The 27333-nt window shown below is 43.7% G+C and overlaps 2 protein-coding genes and 1 long non-coding RNA gene across 5 annotated transcripts; 2 read left to right on the top strand and 1 right to left on the bottom strand.

The window, feature by feature from the left end:
* Positions 1-2839: 2839 nt before the first annotated feature.
* Positions 2840-6569, top strand: tsr2 (TSR2 ribosome maturation factor). 2 transcript variants are annotated; one of them, XM_041857088.2, is made up of 5 exons: positions 2840-3077; positions 3398-3488; positions 5274-5365; positions 5514-5678; positions 5755-5869. In XM_041857088.2, exons 1-5 carry the CDS (start codon positions 3000-3002, stop codon positions 5767-5769), a joined length of 441 nt encoding a protein of 146 aa, XP_041713022.1. In that variant the 5' UTR covers positions 2840-2999; the 3' UTR covers positions 5770-5869. The 2 variants fall into 2 exon arrangements, with proteins under 2 accessions (XP_041713022.1, XP_041713021.1); XM_041857087.2 differs by having other exon boundaries at positions 2846-3077; positions 5777-6569.
* Positions 6567-17938, bottom strand: srpk3 (SRSF protein kinase 3). 2 transcript variants are annotated; one of them, XM_041857086.1, is made up of 16 exons: positions 17867-17938; positions 17076-17184; positions 15887-16398; positions 15493-15601; positions 15222-15309; positions 13400-13487; positions 12488-12594; positions 12071-12236; positions 11368-11393; positions 9467-9665; positions 9052-9330; positions 8798-8895; positions 8539-8646; positions 8295-8364; positions 7730-7822; positions 6567-7269 (listed from the first exon to the last, which is right to left on the bottom strand). In XM_041857086.1, exons 1-16 carry the CDS (start codon positions 17880-17882, stop codon positions 7085-7087), a joined length of 2253 nt encoding a protein of 750 aa, XP_041713020.1. In that variant the 5' UTR covers positions 17883-17938; the 3' UTR covers positions 6567-7084. The 2 variants fall into 2 exon arrangements, with proteins under 2 accessions (XP_041713020.1, XP_041713019.1); XM_041857085.1 differs by having other exon boundaries at positions 17076-17187; positions 17867-17931.
* A 6514-nt stretch (positions 17939-24452) lies between these two features.
* On the top strand, positions 24453-26598 carry LOC121546578. The gene is made up of 3 exons (XR_006657648.1): positions 24453-24508; positions 25442-25557; positions 26531-26598. It is a non-coding gene; the product is annotated as an uncharacterized LOC121546578 (long non-coding RNA).
* Positions 26599-27333: the final 735 nt, after the last annotated feature.

Raw genomic sequence — 27333 nt, 5'->3', positions numbered from 1 at the left:
GGCCATCCATCCATAAGCTGAAGCGCAGCTGGATCATGCAGCAAGACAATGATCCATAACACACAATCAAGTCTACATCAGAATGGCTGAAAAGCAACACATTTTACGTTTTGGAATGGCCTAGTCAAAGTCCAAACTTAATCCTGATTGAGATGTTGTGGCAGGACCTGAAATGAGCAGTTCATGCTTGAAAACCCACAAATGTTGCTGAGTTAAAGCAGTTCTGCATTGAAGAGTGGGCCAAAATTCCTCCACAGCGATGTGAGACTGATCAACAACTGAATGAAGCATTTGGTTGCAATCATTGCAGCTAAAGGTGGCACAACCAGTTATTGAATGTAAGGGGGCTATTACTTTTTCACACAGGGGCATTAAGTGTTTCATAACTTACTTATTACATTTATTTAATAAAGAATCAAATTGTTATGTGTGTACACAGATTTTGGTTGAAGATCTGATAACATTCAGTATCAAAAATATGCAAAAATGTAAAGAAATCAGAAAAGAGGCAAATACTTTTTCACAGCACTGTACTTGTTACGATTCAAGTATGGTAAAGTGTCATGAATATATAAATGTTGTAAGATGTTAATTCTATGTATTCAAAAATATATAGCTCAATAAAGTTGTACATTTCTCAAGATTGTTATCTGGTTTGTGGTGTCATTTCAATATTGTATATCACATTTCAATAAATGATCTGGGCTCCCAAAAGGACTGAATTTATCTAATATATAAACAACTTTTGGAAAGCTCATATTCTGAGCTAGCTATTAAAAAAGTATGGCCCACAGATCTAATTGAATCTGAACAACCCTTCATCTGAAACAGAATATGGAAAAATATGACCTTGGAATCCTGTAATCCGAACCATCAATTTATACATGTTAAGTTTGTTCACAGACTGTATTTAACACCAAGGAAATGTTTTAGGATGAAATTAACCCTAACTGTTCACTGTGTCCCCTAAATCAGGTAGGAGGTAAGGAGGTGCCGTTCCCCTCACAGCTCCGTAGGCAATTACTTTATACTATTCCAGGTATTCCTTAAAGAGGTAGGGTTTCAAGTGTCTCCGGAAGGTGGTCAGTGACTCCGCTGTCCTGGCGTCTTGGGCGAGCTTGTTCCACCATTGGGGTGCCAGAGCAGCAAATAGCTTTGACTGGGCTGAGCGGGAACTGTGCTTCCGTAGAGGTAGGTGAGCTAGCAGGCCAGAGGTGGATGAACGTAGTGCCCTCGTTTGGGTGTAGGGTCTGATCAGAGCCTGAAGGTAAGGAGGTGCCGTTCCCCTCACAGCTCCGTAGGCAAGCACCATGGCCTTGTAGTAGATGCGAGCCTCAACTGGAAGCCAGTGGAGTGTGCTGAGGAGCGGGGTGACATGAGAGAACTTGGGAAGGTCGAACACCAGACGGGCTGCAGCGTTCTGGATAAGTTGTAGGGGTTTAATGGCACAGGCAGGGAGCCCAGCCAACAGCGAGTTACAGTAATCCAGACGGGAGATGACAAGTGCCTGGATTAGGACCTGTGCTGCTTTCTGTGCAAGGTAGGGTCGTACTCTGCGAATGTTGTAGAGCATGAACCTGCAGGATCGGGTCACCACTTTGATGTTAGCGGAGAACGACAGGGTGTTGTCCAGGGTCACGCCAAGGTTCTTTGCACTCTGGGAGGAGGACACAATGGAGTTGTCAACCGTGATGGCGAGATCATGGAGCGGGCAGTCCTTCCCCGGGAGGAAGAGCAGCTCCGTCTTGCCGAGGTTCAGCTTGAGGTGGTGATCCGACATCCACACTGATATGTCTGCCAGACATGCAGAGATGCGATTCGCCACCTGGTTATCAGAAGCGGGAAAGGAAATTAATTGTGTGTTGTCTGCGTAGCAATGATAGGAGAGACCATGTGAGGATATGACAGAGCCAAGTGACTTGGTGTATAGAGAGAATAGGAGAGGGCCTAGAACTGAGCCCTGGGGGACACCAGTGGTGAGAGCACGTGGTGCATACTCAGCAGACTTTTATTTTTTATAATCAGCAGACATGTCACCCACTGAGCATGTTTGGGATGATCTGGATCGACGTGTACGACAGCGTGTTCCAGTTCCCGCCAATATCCAGCAACGTTGCACAGTCATTGAAGAGGGATGGGACAACATTCCTCAGGCCACAATCAACAGCCTGATCAACTGTATGTGAAAGAGATGTGTTGCGTTGCACACCAGATACTGACTGGTTTTCTGATCCATGCCACTACCTTTTTAAAAAAAAAGGTATTTGTGACCAACAGATGTATATCTGTATTCCCAGTCATGTGAAATCCATAGATTAGGACCTAATTCATTTATTATGAACTGTAACTTTAAATGAACTGTAACTCAGTAAAATCATTGAAATTGTTGCAGGTTGCTTTATATTTTTGTTCAGTTTATATATATACACTAGATGACTGATAGGGGGCGCTGTGTTGAAGCCTCCGTGCCTCCATCTTGGCACCATTGTAAAAAATATTTTGGAAGCTATAGAAATGCATTTATTAATTCTACAAACTTTTTTTGTCCAAGTTTATTCTATTACAGGCCCCTTCATGCATACATTTACATTCTATTTTTATGTGAGCAAAAAATATATATAAATGTTTTCCTTAAAGTATAATTTTTTTTAGATTACTAATGTTATTGTCCCCACTACAACAAAAAACTATGTAAATACATGTCATTTTGTCCTTGAAACATTTAATTGAAATACTGTAGAATACCATTCATTCCTATGGAGGACTGCTCCTACTGGGGAGTGCCAATATGGCCAACCGGTGGCTTCAAAGCCTATCAATGGCCAATACATAACATTTGCAATCCAGGCTCCCAAAACAATTTCCAAATGTTGCCTCACATCTATTCTGATGGTGGGGAGTGATGGTCGATGACATCTATGATCAACTGCGTTACCTTGCTTGAGCAAATTCGAATCACTCACTGGTCACTCATCGTGTAATGCCTGATTGTTTTCAAAATGGAAGCGCAGAAGAATGCACGTGAACTTTTCACTGAAGCAGTGAGAGCAGTCCTAGAAACTTGGCCTGTTTTACAGGTAGGTGAATATGTCATATATCAAACACTGTATATTCGGGCACAGGCTCTAATGGTGTAATTATTCCGTCATAAATAGCAATAATGTCACACGAGCCGTGCTGACACCTGGCTAGCTTGCTACTGTAACTACGTTAGCTATCTGTAGTTTGTGGACTGTGCTGTATTTTTCCTCCATATACTGTTTGGTTAGCTAGCTCTATAACGACAACGTTATAAGCGTGTCAGCCTCAAAGAGATCCATAATGTACACCGATTAAACAGTATACCGATGTTTGTAGTTACGTGTGTAATAAATAGTGTACAAACGTTGTTTTGCAGATCGCAGTTGATAATGGGTTTGGAGGCGTGTACGGCCAACAGAAGGCAGACTGGATGGTGGATGTGGTCCAACAATATTTTCATGACAACGGTAACCTGACCCATGATTTCCATACATAGACTAACGTTACCCAAAGAATATCTATTGTATTATTATATACACTGCTCAAAAAAATAAAGGGAACACTTAAACAACACAATGTAACTCCAAGTGAATCACACTTCTGTGAAATCAAACTGTCCACTTAGGAAGCAACACTGATTGACAATATATTTCACATGCTGTTGTGCAAATGGAATAGACAACAGGTGGAAATTATAGGCAATTAGCAAGACACCCCCAATAAAGGACTGGTTTTGCAGGTGGTGACCACAGACCACTTCTCAGTTCCTATGCTTCCTGGCTGATGTTTTGGTCACTTTTGAATGCTGGCGGTGCTTTCACTCTAGTGGTAGCATGAGACGGAGTCTACAACCCACACAAGTGGCTCAGGTAGTGCAGCTCATCCAGGATGGCACATCAATGCGAGCTGTGGCAAGAAGGTTTGCTGTGTCTGTCAGCGTAGTGTCCAGAGCATGGAGGCGCTACCAGGAGACAGGCCAATACATCAGGAGACGTGGAGGAGGCCGTAGGAGGGCAACAACCCAGCAGCAGGACTGCTACCTCCGCCTTTGTGCAAGGAGGAGCAGGAGGAGCACTGCCAGAGCCCTGCAAAATGACCTCCAGCAGGCCACAAATGTGCATGTGTCTGCTCAAACGGTCAGAAACAGACTCCATGAGGATGGTATGAGGGCCCGACGTCCACAGGTGGGGGTTGTGCTTACAGCCCAACACCGTGCAGGACGTTTGGCATTTGCCAGAGAACACTAAGATTGGCAAATTCGCCACTGGCGCCCTGTACTCTTCACAGATGAAAGCAGGTTCACACTGAGCACATGACAGACGTGACAGAGTCTGGAGACGCTGTGGAGAACGTTCTGCTGCCTGCAACATCCTCCAGCATGACCGGTTTGGCGGTGGGTCAGTCATGGTGTGGGGTGGCATTTCTTTGGGGGGCCGCACAGCCCTCCATGTGCTCGCCAGAGGTAGCCTGACTGCCATTAGGTACCGAGATGAGATCCTCAGACCCCTTGTGAGACCATATGCTGGTGCGGTTGGCCCTGGATTCCTCCTAATGCAAGACAATGCTAGACCTCATGTGGCTGGAGTGTGTCAGCAGTTCCTGCAAGAGGAAGGCATTGATGCTATGGACTGACCCGCCCGTTCCCCAGACCTGAATCCAATTGAGCACATCTGGGACATCATGTCTCGCTCCATCCACCAAAGCCACGTTGCACCACAGACTGTCCAGGAGTTGGCGGATGCTTTAGTCCAGGTTTGGGAGGAGATCCCTCAGGAGACCATCCGCCACCTCATCAGGAGCATGCCCAGGCGTTGTAGGGAGGTCATACAGGCACGTGGAGGCCACACGCACTACTGAGCCTCATTTTGACTTGTTTTAAGGACATTACATCAAAGTTGGATCAGCCTGTAGTGTGGTTTTCCACTTTAATTTTGAGGGTGACTCCAAATCCAGACCTCCATGGGTTGATAAATTTGATTTCCATTGATAATTTTTGTGTGATTTTGTTGTCAGCACATTCAACTATGTAAAGAAGAAAGTATTTAATAAGATTATTTCATTCATTCAGATCTAGGATGAGTTATTTTAGTGTTCCCTTTATTTTTTTGAGCAGTGTACTTTGCCTCTTCCTCTCTGCGTTACCGCACAACTGCTATGATGAAGCACCCGTGTCTGCTCTGTTTAGATCACTTATTGACATGCTGAACAGTTCCAGCCAGCCTTCCAGCTAATTGGATGTTGTTTGTTTACAGCAAACCTGCAGCCAGATGAAGTGGAGGACTACATAGCAGACCTTATGAACAATGAGTTTGATACAGTGGTGGATGATGGCAGTTTACCTCAGGTGCACATCTTGTGTTTTCAATTTAGACATTTAAAATGTCAACACACAATATTGGGGCTATCTGAACCTACCAATGTCTTTTCATTTTCAACCATCCGCATTCTTAATGTCAAGAAGTATCTAAATCAATGCTTTCTTCATTGATCAGGTGGCACAGAAAGTTAGCCAGATCTTCACGCAGTGTCAACAAGGAAAGCTTGCAGAGGTCAAAGAGCAGATAGCCAAACTTAAGAAGAAGAGTGCAGAACGAGCCAAGGTCACACCTCAACCAAACAATGCTGATGGAGAGGAGAGTGATGGAGATGAGACAGAGGTATGACGTGTTTTACTGGTATAACTGTCAAATTAACTATTTTGGACTGAAAGTCAGTCGTGTCAATTATGAAAAGGTTGTCCTTATGTAATCCACAGTCCATGGAGTTTGAAGCAGCAACGTCAACAAACCCCCCGAGTAGTGCAGCACCCAAACAGACAGATAAACCCCAGTCTCAAGAGGAAGACGATGGCTGGACGACGGTAGTGCGCAAGAAGTGACACTACTGTAGCAGTCCAAGTAAAGAACAGAGGAAGTGCCGAGTGAATAAATGAATTAGGATTTTACTGCCGCTTAAGCTCTGGAATCGCTTCCTAACACTGTTGCTGTTTTCTTTTATACGTGTCCCTCCTATGGCTCTGTCATATTGGGAGGATGGACATATCTTCTGATGAGCTGAGGAAAACCTGGACACGTATACCTCGGAGTTCATTTATGCAGGTGTCAGGAGGCATCTGACGAACTGTCACTGTTTATTACAAGAATTTCAGTGTTTTTGTAAAGCTGCATGTGTGGAATTACATTTAAAAAGGAGTACATTGAAATCCATTTAAGTAGCGATTAAGTAACCATCTTTATAGTGTATACCACTCACCTACACAATGGTGTGTATTACTGAGAAAGGGATAGAAAGTGTAAGCCTTTGCACTGATCACAATTACATTAACTGTGATCCATGTTCTCTTTTGATATCAGATGGATAGAAGTCTACCTGCTTACAGCATATTACTATTTACAGTATCATAGTAAAAGTTGTCTACAGTGCTAAATACAAAACTTGTCAACAGCCAACTTAAGAATAGTAAATTAAGTACATTAAATCAATTCACCATCTCTTGGCCACATTATGACAGTGGCGTACAGTACTCTAAATAAACTGGCTGAATCTGGTTTCCGAAAAAGATTTATTCTGAAGAACACAGGTTGTAAGATATCTGGTCTTTCTTTCAGTCATGTTTAAATACATTTTGTGTTCACAAAATAAGAAGCATTCCACATACAGTTTGGCGACATGTATAAAAAAAAGTTTTTTTAAAGTTTTGTTTTTTTACACCTGGCACATCAAGGCACTATTTTAACAAATGTGACTCAGCACAATGAGAAGTAGATCATCCATTTTAAAACAAACTACATACATCATATTCATCCCAACCATTTACAGAACCTGTAATGCTGCTTTAATAAATAAATAAAATCTGTAGATTTAGGTTACTGCTACTTATGTGCTCAGAGTAATGGTAATGTCAGTTTATATTAACTTTAGATAAATACTCACATTTCATTTAGAAAAGATCTCCTTCTAGGCTGAGAATAACCACACTGACTTACAGTAGTACAATATGGACTCAGTGGTATACGGTAAAGGTTAGACGCATGGTAGTTGTGTTGTGGTGGTGGTCAGTAGTCTACAAGTTGAGCCAGGGGTGCTGCAAACACTGGGCGGCAGTGGCTCTCTTCTCTGGTGTGACGTCCAGCATGGTTAGGAGGAAGTCACTGAACTGGGCCGCCTGCTCCAGTGGCCACTCATACTTCTCCAACAGCACCTCAAACAGACCCCACGGCTTCAGGTTGGCTATGTGCCTCAGCTCACCTTCAGGAGGGAAACAATACAATATATTGTTACAGTGAGCTAAAACACCAACATTACACCACAATATAAAATGGGGCCATTGATGGTCTCTCAGATCTTATTAGGCAACTAGATGTCACCATACAGGTATGTCAGCTTGGCGCCCCCTTGTGCACACAATGTGTTAGTCATTTTGAGAATATTTCTAGAAACATTGGTTTTAGGAATGTTGAAGGAAAATATATTGTAGTGGCACATTCTAAGCAGATGACCACTCGAGTAATACGAGACAGGACACGTGAATTGTAGTACTGTAACATTATCTAAATCGGTCTGAGGGACTTTTCTTGACACGTTTCTCAACAACGCATTGTCCACTTGAACCAGGCCATTCTGTGACTCATAGCTTTTACATACAGTACAAAACCATTAAACAAGAATATATTTTACTTTTTTGCACCTAATTTACGGTAAGACTTACCTCGCCTGTCAAAGTATTCTCGTGAATATCTCCCAGACAGCGCAAAAGGGGGCGGAATGGCTCCCATTAACTCAATGATGTGTGCAATGTGATCTGAGAGAACAGAAGAGAGCATTACATCACTGTTAAATTCACATTAACATGGGCTTGAACAGCTTATTTACATACAAGCATGAAACATACATAGCTTAGACCAGAGGTTCACAAACCTCTCCTGGGAGACCTCCAGATCAGGTATTTCACAATTGTCACCTAATGAGGGCTTTTTGATAAATTGCTGATTGGAATCAGGTGTGCTAGCTCTAGAATAGATCAAATACCTGGAATGGCTGGCGTCCCCTGAGAAGAGGTTTGAGAACCACCGGCCTAGACAATACAAGGAGGGTACTGACCCCTCAAACTCAACTATGGACCTGGAATCCAGTTCCACTGCATTTTTTCATTGTTCCCCTCCAACTGATTTAAACCTGGGACACCAGGTGGGTGCAACTAGTTATCAGGTAAAACAGAAAACCAGCAAGCTCTGGACCTCATAGGGTAAAAGTTGAATACCCCTGGTACAGACCTTCATCTCTAGTGTAGTCCTCTCCTGAGTGGGGCTCGAACAGGTAATCGCCCGTGGCCAACTCAAACGCCTGCAACAACATGTCACGTCAGTCAAAACGCAATCCACAGAAGGGCAAAAGAGATCCCAGACGAAACATGACAACTGTCTGACACAACTTGGGACACACATCGGACGATTAGATGGGGTGAAGTAGGTGGTTTGAGTGATAAAGGAGAGGTGCCATCACCGTTTTGTAGCTTACCATGCAGGCTACGCTCCAGATGTCTGCCGGAGTGCCGTATTCTGCCCCTATCAATACCTCCAGGGCGCGGTACTGACGTGTCTGGATGTCTTCAGTGAAGTGTTTGTGCTGGAGAAGTAGAGGGGGCTCATTAACACCCCACTGTTCTTTCCCCATCTCCACACGTCACATGAGAACAGCTCCTAGTCCAGGTTATCATGAGGAAAACCAGAACATACAGATACAGATCTTGTTCTTCCTGTTGAAAACAGTCACTTACCACCCAACAGGCATTGCCCAGGTCTGCTATCTTGATGCGGATTTTGTCAGCATTCTGTGGTTCCAGGGGATTGACCAGGAAATCTGCTGCGCTGAACACTAGAGCGACACAGACGTACAATTTAGCTCATAATCACAACATCTAAATACAGAGAACAGTAACAATATAGCAACTGCATGCTGGTGCCAGATGTACATAGGGCAACATAAGTGACAGACAGGATCACAGACAGAGATGCCTAGTGAGATACTGACTGCTGGGGGAGATTCCGGAGCGTTGGCTGTCTCTCCCGGTGGAGTAGCCTGACAGGGTGGAGAGTGCTGACTCAGACGTGGCTGACAGTATGGAGCCAGCAGACATCCCTGACATCCCAGACAGGCCAGAGCCAGGGCTGCAGAAACGCATGGGGTTGTGTCCGTTACAGCCCTCCTCAATCCACAACGAGCCAGACTCCGGGCTGGCCTTGGTGTTAGCCATGGACGAGCCGCAGGTATAGCAGTTCCCGTTTTCATTCCCCTTCACCACAGAGGAGTCTGGCAGAAGAAATGGTATCAAGAACATATCGATTTAATACAGAGACTCAACCAGGACATACAGCTGCTACTAAATCACTGTTATGAAGGGATTGGCATTGCATAGCAGTGTCAGTAGTAGAGGTGGACCACTCACTGTTGGCGTTCCTCTCTGGGTCCCCAGCAGCGTCGTCCTGTCCCCAGGGGTTGCGTAGAGGGTTGGAGGGGTCTGGTGGAGAGGTCCCGTCCAGCTCCTCCATCTTCTGAAGGTCCACCAGTCTCTCCTCCAGCAGACGCTGCTGCCGCTTGGCCTTCCTCTTCAGCTTCTTCTTCTTGTTCTTGGTCACCTTGCCGCTCTAGACACACAGACGGAGACAGATACAGGGTCAGGCCATCATGATGCCAGCCTGACTGACCATGTGATGCTCCCTGATAACACTACTGACACTGTAGATACTTATGACTCCAGTACACAGTACCAAAGGGTCCTAGACAGAGAGTACATGCCAGGCAGAAAAATAGGAAAGAGTGCAGAAAGGAAGTACCAAAGTGAGAAATATTCACAGTGTTAGCCTGTCTCTCATTAACAACTGGTCCTCAGACAGGTGAGCTTTAATACATGTTCTAATAATACTATGGAGTCCATCTACAACGGGGCTCAATTACATTTCACATGATTACTTTTGATTCTAATCCTCATTTCCATGGCAGAACCACTGCCCCACAACAAACAGAGTTTCGATTGCAAGTAAAACTTGTGTGGGCACTTAGGAAGCAGACTAAACATGACACCACCGCAACCTCTCTAAATCCTGCTAGCTAGATGACCACTCTATTCTGAGCTCCAGCATGTTGCCATCGCCAGTTCTCCAGTAGGTCTCTTACAGAAAGCCCATCCCATCTGACACCATCCCTCAAAGCTGACCTGGTGAACTCACGTGTCCACGGCTGTCTGAACAGGCTTTGGCTCAGTGGGTTAGCTAGCTCTGCTGTGATCTGCTGAGGAAGCTAACGTGAGCCACACCTGGAATTTGAGGAAGGGTCAACTGTACCACAAGGGATCAGATGGCATGCGGTTTTCCACCTGAATAACAGTGCTGCAGCTTTAAACTTCCCCCAGACATGACCAGGGGTGCAACAGCACACGCTCCAGTTTAAAAGTCCTTGAGGTTGTTTATTCCACTGCATATAACGTAGTCTACTTGTTAATGGATTTGGTATGAAATGTTGTCTACGCTACAGTAATCCATTAATGTATGGTGCCCTTTAAGCGCCAAATGCCAATCACGTGATAATTCATGAAGTTAAAATGCATCGTTCAAAACAAACATTCTAAGAACTGCATACAGTGGGCTAGAAGCCTTCTTGGTACTGGAGGTATATTAAGAGGGAAACGTGATATGTTTTCACCTGCCGTGATGATCATTTCCTATTTCAAATACGAATTTAAAAAAGCACTGATATAGATCCATACGGAGAGAACAGAGATACACAGACATCAGAAAGGAGGGTAGCTGTAAAGAGAGAGCCTATAGGATAAAACTGTATCAAGTCAAAGTGCTGACACTTCCTCACATCAACAAAAACTGGTGAGAAAAACCCTACAAACCCAACAAAGAAACTGGGTAAATGATTATGTTCTTTGTTGGACAGCGACAGGAGGATGAAACGATGCTTACATAAAAAGTCAGCCATGGGGCAAAGCATTGTCCAGTGTGAATGTATTACTGTGAAGTGTCTGACCGTGACGATCCGGGCACCAAGACCCCATTCCCTCTCCACCATTTCCCCCCCATGTCGTTTAGAGAGCCAACTACTGTTTTGACATGCAGAGACAGATGATATACTACCTGGGTAGGAGACAAACCACTCCAGACACACACCAACCATCACACCGTCAGAAAATAATCATTAGGCAACATGATCACATCACACAAAAGCTGAGGTGAGTTATGATCAACGTGAAAGCATTGTTCACCAAAAGTGCTGTTTTTTTTGAGCAAGACTATCCCTTCTGTGGCAGGCAGGCAGACAGGCAGGACTTTAGTCTGAACATACCTGGTTCTCCCTTGGGGCGGTGCTAACTGCCATCAGAAAAGGAGGTAAAAAACGAAGGGAGGGACAGTAAACCGCAATGACCACAAAAACAAACACACAAGAAAAACAGGACAAAGTTAGAAACCAAATAGAGACAGAAGACATGACGATGAGCAGATTTGATAGCAGAAAGAGACAGACGCATAGGAAACATCTAAACATGCAAATTACAAATCACCACAGATTTACATCTAGACATATTTGACAAAGTTTGAGAAAGCAAAGGCTTTTGACAGAGTCAAAGTGAAAATAGATAGTTCTGTCTGTATGTGTACAGCAGGGGTTTCATCGAGGTCCGGAGGGCCACACTGACATTTCTTTATATTTCCTTGCCATCAAAATTCTAAGAAAAAAAAAGAACTCTGTGCATCGTGAAGAGACTATTTATGTAGACCCATTATAATTTCTACAGTTTCGATTTGGTTTTAACCAGTAAAATGGTAATTGACACCCCTGGTGTACAGTATAATATTCACATTACAGTGAAGCCAGTAATTTGTTAAGTCCAATTACATTTTAACAATTACAGCACACATACAGACACACATGAAGCACTCACAAGATGTCCCTATGCTATAACCCTCAGAACAATTTTGACTAATAACAAACATGTTTTTATGTTAAAGGTCTAGACGTTTTCGTCATAATGAACCAACCAGCTCACCTGATGAGCCCGAGGGAGGAGGGGCTCCTGACTGTTGCCACATGGTAGCCTCCGCAGCCAGCCGTCTGACGTACACCTCATCTACATCCAGCAGGATGTTCTCCGGCTTGATGTCTGTGTGGATGATCTTACATTTGGTGTGCAGGTAGTCCAAGCCCTGCAGAACCTGTGGAGGACGAGACATCGAGCATGTATAAAAGGTGGTCGAGATGGATATGTGGAACTGGCCAGTCTCTAGTAAAGCGTTACTGACTACTGTACCATTAACAAAACTGCTCGCTATGGTAATATCTAATACGTTGATCATATTTTCCAGTTTCCCTGGCTATTTTCTAAATGCTGCAACTGTGAAACCTGCTTCATGTGCTATAAATGTGCTATAAACAGAGGAGAAAGTGCTGTGATATACCACTGTACCTGTCGGAGAATGCTCTTCACACAGACTAGAGGAAGGCCCATATAGTTGGACTTGATGATCCACTTCAGCAGCTGGTGACCCAGAACCTCCAGCACCATACACACATCTGACACACCAGTTAAGGAGAAGCTGCTTCACTCAAACTCACACATGAAAGACCCCTTTAATACGCAGACCAAAATCATATTTATTTACCATGCCTGCATTTGTATATATATATATATATCTGAAAAGAGTAGGGGGTAAAAAAAACATGGACAAATTAAAAGCCACCTAATGACCTAGTCATGATTCCTGCATTTTCACAGACCCTGTGACCAAAACACAGGTATTGTGTGTGTGAATGATTCTCTGCTTTTTTGCAGGTAAATTCATTAACACTTCCATTGTTTAACACCTCCTTAATTTGAACCGCAAACAGCCCCCTTGGTTTACCACCCACCCCTTCCAATTGGCCAGTTACCCACTGATATGTATAAAAGTGGTAAATTAGGGGCTGTTTGAAAGGTCATATAAACATTGCCTTATATTTTTTACAGGTAACATACCATATCTTCTGTCTGAAGAAAACAGGGCAAATAGTAGTACAGGCAAGTAGGAAGAAGTGGTGTGAAAGGTTTGGAAGATGACAGGGTCCCCCAAACCCAGTTGATTACAGGGTCCACCAAACCCAGTTGATTACAGGGTTCACCAAACCCAGTTGATTACAGGGTCCACCAAACCCAGTTGATTACAGGGTCCACCAAACCCAGTTGATTACAGGGTCCACCACACCCAGTTGATTACAGGGTCCACCACACCCAGTTGATTACAGGGTCCACCACACCCAGTTGATTACAGGGTCCACCACACCCAGTTGATTACAGGGTCCACCAAACCCAGTTTCAGCCGGTGAGCAGCAGAAAGGATACGCACGCCATTGACCCCGGATATCTTGAAGTCATCAATAAGCTGTACAATGGTCTCTCGTTTGGGGTCTGTAGGGTCACTGTCTCGCACCTTAGGACACAAAATAAGTACAGAAAAGTTAATTCAATTCAGAAACAGTGTGATCTATCTGTGCCTTTGGAAAGTATTCAGACCCCTTGACTTTTTCCACATTACATTACAGCCTTATTCTAAAATGGATTAAATAAAAAAAACAGAAATACCTTATTTACATAAGTATTCAGACCCTTTGCTATGAGACTCAAAGTGACTCGAAGGTGCATCCTGTTTCCATTGATCATCCTTGAGATGTTTCTACAACTTAATTGGAGTCCACCTGTGTTAAATTCAATTGATTGGACATTATTTGGAAAGGCCCACACCTGTCTATATCAGGTCCCACCGTTGACAGTGCATGTCAGAGCAAAAACCAAGCCATTAGGTCGAAGGAATTGTCCATAGAGCTCCGAGACAGGATTGTGTCGAGGCACAGATCTGGGGAAGGGTACAAAAAAAATGTCTGCAGCATTGAAGGTCCCCAAGAACACATTGGCCTCCATCATTCTTAAATGGAATAAGTTTGGAACCACCAAGACTCTTCCTAGGGCTGGCTGCCCGGCCAAACTGAGCAATCGGGGGAGAAAGGTGACCAAGAACCCGATGGTCACTCTGACAGAGCTCCTCTGTGGAGATGGGAGAACCTTCCAGAAGGACAACCATCTCTGCAGCACTCCACCAATCAAGCCTTTATGGTAGAGTGGCCAGACGGAAGCCACTCTTCAGTAAAAGCCACATGACAGCCCGCTTGGAGTTTGCCAAAAGGCACCTAAAGACTCTTAGACCATGAGAAACATGACTCTCTGGTCTGATGAAACCAAGATTGAACTCTTTGGCCTGAATGCTAAGCATCACGTCTGGAGGAAACCTGGCACCATCCCTACGGTGAAGCATGGTGGTGGCAGCATCATGCTGTGGGGATGTCTTTCAGTGGCAGGGCCTGGGAGACTAATCAGGATCGAGGAAAAGATGAACGGAGCAAAGTACAGAGAGATCCTTGATGTAAACCTGCTCCAGAGTGCTCAGAACCTCAGACTGGGGCGAAGGTTCATCTTCCAACAGGATAATGACCCTAAGCACACAGCCAAGACAACGCAGGAGTGGCTTCAGGACAAGCCTCTGAATGTCCTCGAGTGGCCAAGCCAGAGCCCCGACATGAACCCGATCGAACATCTCTGGAAAAACCTGAAAATAGCTGTGCAGCAACGCTCCCCATCCAACCTGACAGAGCTTGAGAGCATCTGCAGAGAAGAATTGGAGAAACTCCCCAAATACAGGTGTGCCAAGCATGTAGCGTCATACCCAAGAAGACTCGCTGCTGTAATCACTGCCAAAGGTGCTTCAACCAAGTACTGAGTGAAGGGTCTGAATACTTGTGTAATGTAATCTTTCCGTTTTTTTTTTTTTTTTTTACAAATTAGCAAAAAGTTCTAAAAAACAGTTTTTGCTGTGTCATTATGGGGTATTAATTTTAGAATAAGGCTGTAACGACACAAAATGTGGAAAAAGTCAAGGGGTCTGAATACTTTCTGAAGGCACTGTATGCTAGAGACGTTTGTTAAAATGTACCAGACTACGAGTCCCCAGTGTTGGGCTAGCTAGCCATCTACACAGTACAATGATTATTACATCAATCAATTTCACCGAACTACTATACCATTTGTTTTGGAGGATGCCCTTGGGCTTGTAGCCATTAATGAGTTCTGTCTGCTGTATGTCTGAGGGTGAAAGAAATGGGAATGCACTCACACATCTGAGCAGTTTAATCTCATCCAGCGCCGTCTCTGTGTAGTGCAGAGCACTCTTCACCACTTTCAGCGCCACAAAGCGCTTCCTCCTACACACAAACACAATCATTTCGTGACTCAAACTGATAAAAAAAAAAAAAACAGCTAGCCATTAATGAAAACTGAATGAAACAAATGGATGGGAATTAAAAACAAAGGATAAATATCATTAGGCTTCTCGTTTGTGTATTACTGGTATAGATTTACAGATGCACTAGAAATCAGTCACTTACTGCAGGTCCCAGCATAGCCACACAGTAGAGAAGTGACCCCAACCAAGCTTCCTGACTACGTGATACCGCCCATTGAACAAGTCTCCAATCTTCACTGGGTAGTACCCACCTGAAATATACATAGACTTTCACTCACACAGGCTTATTAGCATTATTGCATCATCCTAGTTGATAAATTGTATTGTGAGGTTGACATACTGTATCTACAAGGTCATCATATCATAAGTATTATTACAAAATCCACATTGTGACTTCATTCATTACATAACCACCAAGTAATTCCACTCCCTGCTGATTTTTCAAATACAATGACCTTGACCGTCACTTTCCTAATCTGCCACACTATTGCATCGATCCATTGTGGAGAGATCCATTAGACAATTATGTCGCCTACCTTTGCAGTAATCTGATGGGTCCTCCTGTTCCTCATCGTCTGATCCGAGCAGCTCTGTTGGTGGAGGGGTGAAGTCAGGAGGGGGTGGGCTGAGAGCCTGTGGAGGGGTGGTCTGAGATGAGGAGGTCAGTGGTTTAGGTGGAGTAGCGGACAGAATTGGAGGGATCCCTAGTGAGGGTGCTATGGGGGTGGACAGTACGGGGGTGGACAGTACGGGGGTGGACAGTACGGGGGTGGACAGTACGGGAGTGGACAGTACGGGAGTGGACAGTACGGGGGTGGACAGAGTGTCAGAGGAGGGAGTTAATGGTACAGGAAGTGGCTGGGTGGTTAGAGCGGGAGGACGTAAGAGATGGGGAGGGCTCTGGGAGAGGTTGAGTGGGGCATGGGGTTGGCGGTCCGGGGGCCTCTGGGACAGGTTGAGGGGAGGGGTGGGAGAGGTCTTTGGTGGAGTCGCAGGCCTGTGTATTGTGAGGATGCGACACAACTCATCTGCAGTTGGAATCTGGGACCTGAAACAAAAACACAGAACTGCCTGATGAAACAACCGTCTCTATATGGTTTCTCTGTTTGCCTTTAAGAAGGTGGTGGTGGTGATAGCTTTGCCTAAACAATAACAACCAGCAAAATATCCCTTTATCTGAAAAAATAGACAAACTGATTACATCAGTTATATTTAACTGGTCATCTAAAAGACTGACTTGACATTCAGCAACGTAAATACTGCCATGCTCTTGTAGACAAGAAGCCTGCGTGCGCTTCAACACAGACAATGAGGGGTTTGTGTTTTATTATGAGTGAGACGTGCGTCACAAATTAAACTGGAGTGCTGACTGTGGCCTGTCTCCAAAATTCCTTGGTGGATTATGCAATTACCAAGGGATAATGTTAGTCGAAGTAGTGCACCCCCCCCCCCCATATCTAAATTTGCATGGTCCCCACACTTATTTGTGATAGCAGTGAAATGGGTATTGTTAAGGTTTGCCAGGGTTAAACTGAAATAGGCACAGAGCAGGAGAGGGGAGAGGCATGAGTCAATGTGCTTATCTGGAGAGGTGAGTCGCTCCACCGCCCCTGTGTATTTATAGCACATAGCTACTAGCTAGACAGAACCAGCTGCAAGATCTGGTACATGCTGGTAGCCTACGCATAGACTGGGAATAACGTTAGAGTAACCGACTTTGCTCACCCAATATCCAAACTGGGGAGGTTGTCACCGGATCCTTTTCGATGTTTCTTACCTTTCTTCTTATGCTTCTTACTGTGGGTGCTATGCGGGTTGTTATTACCGCTGGACACTGCTGGCGATCAGGGAATATATCATTATTAACTACCATATATCCACAAGGCTAACGTTACGGCTATCACAGAGCTGCCTTCTAGTATCTGCAGTACTCACTCGCATGGACAATCCGCTACAGTTGCTATGCGGGATCCCTGGGACGTCCATACCCTAACCCCCCTACCCCAACCCTAACCTAAACCCTTGACTTCACCATTTTAAAATGTCAACTTCAATGGGGTAACTTAGGTACGTCCCAAGGATCCAAGGTAGCAAGGACCATTCAGATAGCGCTAACTGGCCATATTACATTGCCATTTGCAAATTGGACTACTTGCCAGCTGCGGATTTTTATGTGTGAAACCTGAATACGTGTAAAACTTAGTAACAAAACGGACAAATATTGGAAAGAAAACACATTGCCACTGAAATATTTTTAACACATTAGCTAGCTCGTTAGCTGGCTAGTTTAGCTAGCTAGCTAACAAGGAGTGTCTGTGCTAGCTGGTTAGCTTGCGTGCGCCAGACAGCTGGCTGGCTAACGTTAGCTAGGCATTTTTTATACAATGACAGAAACATACAAACCAATTCTTACTCAACGATGAGATAAATTCAGCGTCATACTACTAACTTTATCATTTACATTGTGTTAAACAGTAGATACAAACATAATATTTGGCACGTTTTAAAACTCTCACCGTTCATCGATATCATCAGTGCAGCTGTCACCGCGCACACTGCTGGCAGGCTGTATTTAGGTTCGCGCGTGCGCTGTAGCTATGAGCACAAGAGCTTTGGGAGCAGTGGTAGGGCCAGGGAACAGTGGCGGGGTCAAGGGGATTTGTGCATGGCAAATCATTTACTTATAATCTGCACAATCATTTAGTTATAATCTGCACAATCTGTTAAATTTACCCTGGTCAATTGTCATTTCAATTAACCTGGCATGTGCCTACCATTTATTATTGAAGGATATAATTTATCAATCCGTAATGAGTTTATTATAAAATCTGTGGCCTATTCCATTGTTTATGTTTCAGTTGTTGTTGGTAACAAAACAATGTATAGTATAAACGTATGTTTAAAATTATCTTGCCTATCTCATGGACTGTAATTCCTTGCATTCATAGCTCCATCAATGAATTTGATGACAATGAAGGTGATTACATTTCCCCAGCCCCACTCCTCAGCTTTGGCTATACCAAACCTAGTGGATGGCCTGTGGTGTGCAAGACCAGTATAGTTACCGATAGACTTATTGAGGCTTCCTGGTCGCTTGTGCCAACTCATGGCTTGTTTGTCACGGTTATGCTGAAATAAAAACTTGGCCCAACGTTGTTTGTTTTCGATGTAGGATAGTACTGAGTAATGGATATGTTTGGCTGGACAGAGGTTTAGCATATGGATGCTGAATGTGATACATTGGGGGTAAATGTAATATAAATGTCATATACTGGAAGGGGTTGGCACTGGTCAGATTGTCTGTCTCTACAACACTGACTCCTGTCTGTGTCTACAACCCTGTTATTGTAAAGACAGGAGTACGAGGAGGTACAGCAAGAGGGGGATTGTGGGAGGAGGGAGACATTTGGATAGACATTGGAAAGGGAGGAGAAATAGGAGACAAAAATAAGAGACGTAAGAACTTTCTGTCTGGGGTGTCTTTGGGATTGGGAGATGAGGTTAGAGGAAAGATTGGGAAGAGTGGGGTTGTGGTTTACTGCATGTTCTTGTCAGACAGTCAAATTTAGGTGTGTTGTCTCGTGTCTCTCCAATGTTTACTCTGGTAAGTCACCTCAGGACAAGTATCTGTCTGTTTGAGTGTTTACTGTAAAACGAACAACACCTCTGTCTGCTCCCAAATGGACCTTTTGGACTGGAGGTCTGGATGGGCTGGGATTATCACCCTCTCTGACGTTCTAGGACTAGTCATTAATGCACAAACGCACACACACACACACACACAAAAACGCACAAATGCACTCTTGTGCACACACACACTAAACATTGGTATGTAGTGGCTAGGTTGGTTTTTGACCTGGGACTCCTCTGGAACCTCAGATATCATATATTTATATTCACATCATTTGATATTTCTGTAAATGTACACCTTGTAACCCTGCATAGCTGTTGTCTGTGATATACAGTGTGTGATGAATATACACACATTGTAAAGAAGCATGTGTGTGTTGCTGAGGTTGTAACAGATGACATCTGAGCAAGTGCCTGGCAATGACATATACACATTGCTAATGTATATACATTATGTGTGTGTGTGTGTGTGTGTGTGTGTGTGTGTGTGTGTGTGTGTGTATTTACTATGCAAACAGAGAGTGACAAGTCAGCAAGATTCACTCTGCAGTGTGAGGTTAGCCAACAACAGAAGTGGCACCTGCTTGGTTCAGTCAGTGTGTGTGTGTGTGTGTGTGTGTGTGTGTGTGTGTGTGTGTATGCTGTATATATGCAGAGATTGTATAATATGTGTGTTTGAGGGAGATGGGGTTTGTTAGCGATTGTATGTGTGTTACAGCCTTGACAAGGCTATTTTTCATTTCTAAAACGGTCTTACCTCTTTTCGTACATACTGTAGATGCCAATGGAAGGAGGCCAGACAGAGGTGACTCCAACCAGAGCAGTTATTGTCTGCTTTCTCTTATGTAGACACAGATCCAGGATCAGTTTATTCAAAGAACGCAAAACTGACACAGAAGGTTGGTGGCACCTTAATTGGGGAGAAAGGGCTCGTGGTCCTCTGTAGCTCAGCTGGTAGAGCACGGCGCTTGTAACGCCAAGGTAGTGGGTTCGATCCCCGGGACCACCCATACACAAAAAAAATGTATGCACGCACGACTGTAAGTCGCTTTGGATAAAAGCGTCTGCTAAATGGCATATTATTATTATTATTATTATGACTGGAACGGTATTAGTGGAATGGTAACAAATACATCAAACACATGGTTTCCATGTGGTTAATGCCATTCCATTTGCTCTGTTCCGGCCATTATTATGCTATTCTCCCCTCAGCAGCCTCCTGTATAAACTGACCATAGATCAGAGTCTGAGGGCAGCTTCATCCTTACTCCCTATGTCGACCAGGAACATCCCACCAAACCCATTTGTCTGTGACAGACAAAACAGCATGACAGACCACTGTCTCCTGCAAACACAAATGATGTCATCATCACCATTGTGTGTAAAATAATTTCTGTCTATTTCCCTCCCTATTTCTCTCTCTAGCTGCCCCCCTTCCTGTTTCTCTCCCTCTCCCAACCTCTTTCTTTCTTTCTTTCTCTCTCTCACTCTCCCCACCTCTCTCTCTCTCTCTCTCTGTCTCGCTCTCTCTCTCACTCCCCACCTCTCTCTCTCTCTCTCTCTCTCTCTCTCTCTCTCTCTCTCTCTCTCTCTCTCTCTCTCTCTCTCTCTCTCTCTCTCTCTCTCTCTCTCTCTCTCTCTCTCTCTCTCTCTCTTTCTCGCTCTCTCTCCCCACCTCTCTCCATCTATCTCTCTCTCTATCTTTCTCTCTCTCTCGCTCCCCACCTCTCTCTCTCTCTCTCTCTCTCTCTCTCTCTCTCTCTCTCTCTCTCTCTCTCTCTCTCTCTCTCTCTCTCTCTCTCTCTCTCTCTCTTTCTCTCACTCCTCACCCCTCTCTCTCTATCTTTCTCTCTCTCTCTCTCTCTCTCTCTCTTTCTTTCTCTCTCGCTCCCCACCTCTCTCTCTATCTTTCTATACTCTCTCTCTCGCTCCCACCTCTCTCTCTCTATCTTTCTCTCTCTCTCTCTCTCTCTCTCTCTCTCTCTCTCTCTCTCTCTCTCTCTCTCTCTCTCTCTCTCTCTCTCTCTCTCTCTCTCTCTCTCTCTCCCTCTCTCTCTCTCTCTCTCTCTCTCTCTCTCTCTCTCTCTCTCTCTCTCTCTCTCTCTCTCTCTCTCTCTCTCTCTCTTTCTTTCTCTCTCTCTCGCTCCCCACCTCTCTCTCTCTTTCTCTCTCTCTCTCGCTTCCCACCTCTCTCTCTCTCTCTTTCTCTCTCTCTCTCGCTCCCCACCTCTCTCTCTCTATCTTTCTCTCTCTGTCGCTCTCTCTATCTCCCCACCTCTCTTTCTCCACCCAGGTGTTTGTTAGTTTAAGGCCGAGAGGACAGGAGAGAACAGGAGTGGAGAGGGCAAGAAAGGACAAAAGAGGACAGGAGAGGACAAGAGAGGAGGGCAGAGGACAGGAGAGGAGGGGTGATCTGTGTTTTCTGGAGAGATGAACGAAGGCCTTTGTTTAGAATGTGAGAATCTACTTTTTCCCCCCTCTCTCTCCTTTCTGTGCCCTCCTCCTCCTCTTCCATCCCCTCTTTCTCTTTTTCACCTCTCACTTTTAGTTCTGCTGGTACAGTATCCTCTGGGGAGAGTGCTTAAAGAGTCGGGAGTCTCTTGGGAGTTCTGTCGTCCACGTCTCTTCTGCTTCACAGGTTTAATCTTTGCCTGATTTTTGCTTCTGCAGGTGCTGCTATACTCAGGAGGATCTTTGTTACTTCTCTTTACTCCAAGACTCTGGACTGGAGGTGGTTTCAGAAACAGCCCAGGTTTCAAAGTTTTTCCTTGTCTATAGTTATTTTTGTCTTGGACTATACCAGTTAGTTTGTCTTGGATTATCCCAGTTAGTTTGTCTTGGATTATCCCAGTTAGTTTGTCTTGGACTATACCAGTTAGTTTGTCTTGGACTATCCCAGTTAGTTTGTCTTGGACTATACCAGTTAGTTTGTCTTGGACTATACCAGTTAGTTTGTCTTGGATTATCCCAGTTAGTTTGTCTTGGACTATCCCAGTTAGTTTGTCTTGGACTATACCAGTTAGTTTGTCTTGGACTATCCCAGTTAGTTTGTCTTGGACTATCCCAGTTAGTTTGTCTTGGACTATACCAGTTAGTTTGTCTTGGACTATACCAGTTAGTTTGTCTTGGATTATCCCAGTTAGTTTGTCTTGGACTATCCCAGTTAGTTTGTCTTGGACTATACCAGTTAGTTTGTCTTGGACTATACCAGTTAGTTTGTCTTGGACTATACCAGTTAGTTTGTCTTGGACTATCCCAGTTAGTTTGTCTTGGATTATCCCAGTTAGTTTGTCTTGGATTATCCCAGTTAGTTTGTCTTGGACTAGTACAGTCTCCAATCCTGGGTTTTGGACTTGACCAGCTGTAATACTGTGGGCTCATATCCAGAGACTTGACGTGACAATGCTGAGACTTTGGGTTCTGTGTCTGTGTGTGAGTGTTCTCAGTGTAGGGGTTCTAACTCTGATCCCCAAAGAACATGAGATAGAACATGAGGTGGAACATGAGCATGGACCATGGACCATGGAACATGAAGCGAGGGAACCCGATAAAATCTATGCAGAGACTCTAGTAACCCACCAACCTGCCACATACATTCCTATAATGGACACACATGCCACAGACCCAAATCTGACAGACATACCTGTTACAGAAACAACTGTGATCGGTACAGCTATTACGGAGTCAGACGTACCTGTAGTCGCCACAAGTCTTTCATCAGGTGAGTAAGTCTCTGTATGCCTCTTCTATGCATTCTCTGAGTGCTCTCTATAGTTGACAGAGCTGTCCTTAAACAGCCCCTTGCAGTCCGCCAAAACAGTGGGGATTTTAAGAGTCTAAACCCATGAAATGTTGTTTATAAAATATAGTTTTACCTTAATCTCTAATGCTGAAATCTAACCGTCTCTCTCAGCCCTACCCCTCACCTCATTACCGAATGAGGAAGAAGTCAGGGATGAGGAAGAAGGCAGGAAGGACGAGAATCCAATAATTGAAGAGGAGGAGGAGAAGGGGAGAGTGAGGGATGAGCAGATGAGAAAGGACAGAGAGATGGAGCCGAGCAGAGGGAGGAGAGGAGCGGCGGGAAGGAGACATGCAGCAACTGTAGAGGCCATTGCATACAGAGTGGTAGGTATACAGACCTTTATGAGGCTAATGTCTTCAATTCTCCTTTATCCTCCCAGAGTCGATTGACGCACCGTTGTTTTTGTATTGGATGCCTCTCAATCCACCGCATCCGCCGATGTAGCACTTCCGTATCTGCGGTGAAAGGTGGCAGAGCTGGAGCGGTGTTTATCAGACCATGAGACATCCCGAAAATCGGTCTTCTCGCGAAAAACGTCTGTAGGGTCCGAATTGTTTGACCTACAAACTATTCTGACCACTCTATGGAAAGGGGACCCCCACAAGTGTCAGGGGACTCATCTGAAGTCGGTACAGTTGATGTGACAACTTCTGTTTGTAGCGTCCGAACCATTTGGTCTGCAAACTAATGTGACCCCACTGTGGAAAGAGGAGATTCTCACGAAAATGATAGTGTTCTCCGTTTTGTTCTATGACCCCCCACACGTGTCACGGGACTTGTCAGAAGGTATCCGGTACTGTTTTTTTTTTAAATGTATGGAAGTATGAAGGTAGTTTTGTGCCAACCCAAAAAAGGGGTTAAATATGTGTACAAAAATAATAATATATATAAATATGTATTACCTGAGCTTTCTTATATCTCCTAGATACAGGACAGACACTTCAAAACCTTGTTTCTTATGATTTATTTTTTGACTGTCTTTTTTTGCCATTTATTAATGTGTTATTCAATGCGTTTCTATGGGCTATAGTAGCAAAGGCCAAATTCAATATTTTATCAAACCATTTTTGTATGTTTTTTGTAATACCTCAAGGGGTCCTAAAATTCAAAATCAAATAGCTAAGTGATCCATAGTATGACCATCTTAAAACATTTCCATATGTCAGCTTAGAACCTTTTAAGAATGATCCCCTCATCCAGGCAGATCTAGGGCGCCCCCTACATGGCTGGAAGAAGCCGGGCACAAGTGGGGGAGCTGAACAGGAAGGCGTTCTCAGGACCACACTAAAGGAACTACACAGTGACAAGAACAGACTGATGGAAACAGAGAAGGCAGAGGAAGAGGAAGATGATGAGGAAGAAGATGAAGATGATTCTGAAGAGGAGGAAGAGGAGGAGGTACGTCCCTCCCCCCCTTATATGAACTCAGGATCCTTTCATCAGGCTAAGGATAATGATGATGATGACAATTATGATGATTAGGATGATTAGGATTATGATGATGATGATAATTTGTATTTGTATTACTAGGAGGAAGAGGAAGAGGAGGAAGAAGAAGAGGGGACAGAGTCTCCCACCAATCAGACAGTAGCAAGGACCAGCTTCACAGAGTCTCTCCCAGGGACGTGTCAAACGTCTAACGGACAAATCAGCTGCAGGGGGGTTGGCATGAATCACCTCCCAATCATTACTGACCTGGGGATCACGACCCTGGACCTGGCAGGTGAGGGGGTGGGCGGGAGTAATATGAAATGTGTGTTGTGAAAGGTAATATGCACTGTATAAAATAATGTATTGTGTATCTATGACATTAGTGAGTGTGTATATATCAGTGTGTATATTAGTGTGTATATTAGTGTTAATATTAGTGTGTATATTAGTGAGTATATTAGTGAGTATATCAGTGTGTATATTAGTGTGTATATTAGTGAGTATATTAGTGTGTATATTAGTGAGTATATTAGTATATATATTAGTGTGTATATTAGTGAGTATATTAGTGTGTATATTACTGAGTATATTAGTGTGTATATTAGTCTGTATATCAGTGTGTATATTAGTGTATATATTAGTGTGTATATTACTGAGTATATTAGTTTGTATATTAGTGTGTATATTAGTGTGTATATTAGTGAGTATATTAGTGTGTATATTAGTGAGTATATTAGTGTGTATATTAGTGAGTATATTAGTGTGTATATTAGTGTGTATATTAGTGTGTATATTAGTGTATATATTAGTGAGTATATTAGTGTTTATATTAGTGTATATATTAGTGAGTATATTAGTTTGTATATTAGTGTGTATATTAGTGTGTATATTAGTGAGTATATGAGTGAGTATATTAGTGTGTATATTAGTGAGTATATGAGTGAGTATATTAGTGTGTATATTAGTGTGTATATTAGTGAGTATATTAGTGAGTATATGAGTGAGTATATGAGTGTGTATATTAGTGTGTATATTAGTGTGTATATTAGTGAGTATATTAGTGTGTATATTAGTGAGTATATTAGTGAGAATATTAGTGAGTATATTAGTGAGTATATTAGTGTGTATATTAGTGTGTATATTAGTGAGAATATTAGTGAGTATATTAGTGAGTATATTAGTGTATATGTCAGTGTGATTGTACCTCTATATGTGTGTCTGACAGAGAACAGTATCAGTCTTATTTCCTCGCGGGGTTTCTCTGGTCTTCCCAACCTGGAGAGTATAGACCTGAGCAAAAACCGACTGGATGATGACTCACTCAGCCACCACCTCTTCTCTGTAAGTTTCACCAGCTTTACACCCCTACCCTGCTGTATGAAAGACCTGCTGGAGAGTAAGGGTTGGGGGCTCGAGATCTCTAGATAAGTAACTAGATTATTATTACATTACAAGACCAGGGCAGTCATGCATGAGTCAGCATATTCCTATAATGGTAGCTGGTAACTGGCTGACAGTAACTGAGTCAGTATATTCCTATAATGGTAGCTGGTAACTGGCTGACAGTAACTGAGTCAGTATATTCCTATAATGGTAGCTGGCAACTGGCTGACAGTAACTGAGTCAGTATATTCCTATAATGGTAGCTGGCAACTGGCTGACAGTAACTGAGTCAGTATATTCCTATAATGGTAGCTGGTAACTGGCTGACAGTGACTGAGTCAGTATATTCCTATAATGGTAGCTGGTAACTGGCTGACAGTGACTGAGTCAGTATATTCCTATAATGGTAGCTGGTAACTGGCTGACAGTAACTGAGTCAGTATATTCCTATAATGGTAGCTGGTAATTGGCTGACAGACCTCAGATCCTGATCAAGGGGCTGGACTACAGCAGGAGCACAGACTCTGGTGCACTGGCTTCCTCTTAAGAGATCGGCTAAGTGTGTGTGTGTGTGTGTGTGTGTGTGTGTGTGTGTGTGTGTGTGTGTGTGCGCGCACATGTTCAAGTGAAATATACAGTACATGACTACAGCCAATGGGCTTGAGATGAAAAGAGGAGATTATTTTAAGAAGAAATGATTTTATGATATCCGTTCAACCAGTAATGACAGAGGCGGGAGGAACAGGGCAGAGTTACTGGGAGAGTGACACAGCTCAATGGTTTCACTGGGTACAGATCAACCAGACCACACCAATACAGGCTCTAAATAAAGACCAGGGTCAAGCTAGATTTACAGAAAAGGACCGTTTTAACGGTCATCTAAACCGATGCAGGTTTTTCTTAAATGTATCTCCTCTCTACTTCCTGGTAGAATCTGACCCGGCTGAGGAGGCTTAACCTAGATGATAACCAGCTGACACGGATCCCACTGCTGCCACCATCACTGGAGGAGCTCAAGATGAATGACAACAAGATCACCAGACTCACACCTCACAGCTTCAAAGGTGTGTGTTTATGTTTGTGGAAATTGTGTTTGAGAGAGAGGTTGAAGGTTGATTTAATCACCTGTATGTAACGCACACACTTCTTTGTGACACTCATACAGTGGGGAAAAAATGTATTTAGTCAGCCACCAATTGTGCAAGTTCTCCCACTTAAAAAGATGAGAGAGGCCTGTAATTTTCATCATAGGTACACGTCAACTATGACAGACAAATTGAGAAAAGAAATTCCAGAAAATCACATTGTAGGATTTTTAATGAATTTATTTGCAAATTATGGTGGAAAATAAGTATTTGGTCACCTACAAACAAGCAAGATTTCTGGCTCTCACAGACCTGTAACTTCTTCTTTAAGAGGCTCCTCTGTCCTCCACTCGTTACCTGTATTAATGGCACCTGTTTGAACTTGTTATCAGTATAAAAGACACCTGTCCACAACCTCAAACAGTCACACTCCAAACTCCACAATGGCCAAGACCAAAGAGCTGTCAAAGGACACCAAAAACAAAATTGTAGACCTGCACCAGGCTGGGAAGACTGAATCTGCAATAGGTAAGCAGCTTGGTTTGAAGAAATCAACTGTGGGAGCAATTATTAGGAAATGGAAGACATACAGGACCACTGATAATCTCCCTCGATCTGGGGCTCCACGCAAGATCTCACCCCGTGGGGT

This window comes from Coregonus clupeaformis, chromosome 30 (genome assembly GCF_020615455.1).
Source record: "Coregonus clupeaformis isolate EN_2021a chromosome 30, ASM2061545v1, whole genome shotgun sequence".
Classification (NCBI taxonomy): domain Eukaryota; kingdom Metazoa; phylum Chordata; class Actinopteri; order Salmoniformes; family Salmonidae; genus Coregonus; species Coregonus clupeaformis.
Note: the sequence above shows the minus strand (reverse complement) of the source record. Positions and strands in the feature narration are given on the sequence as shown.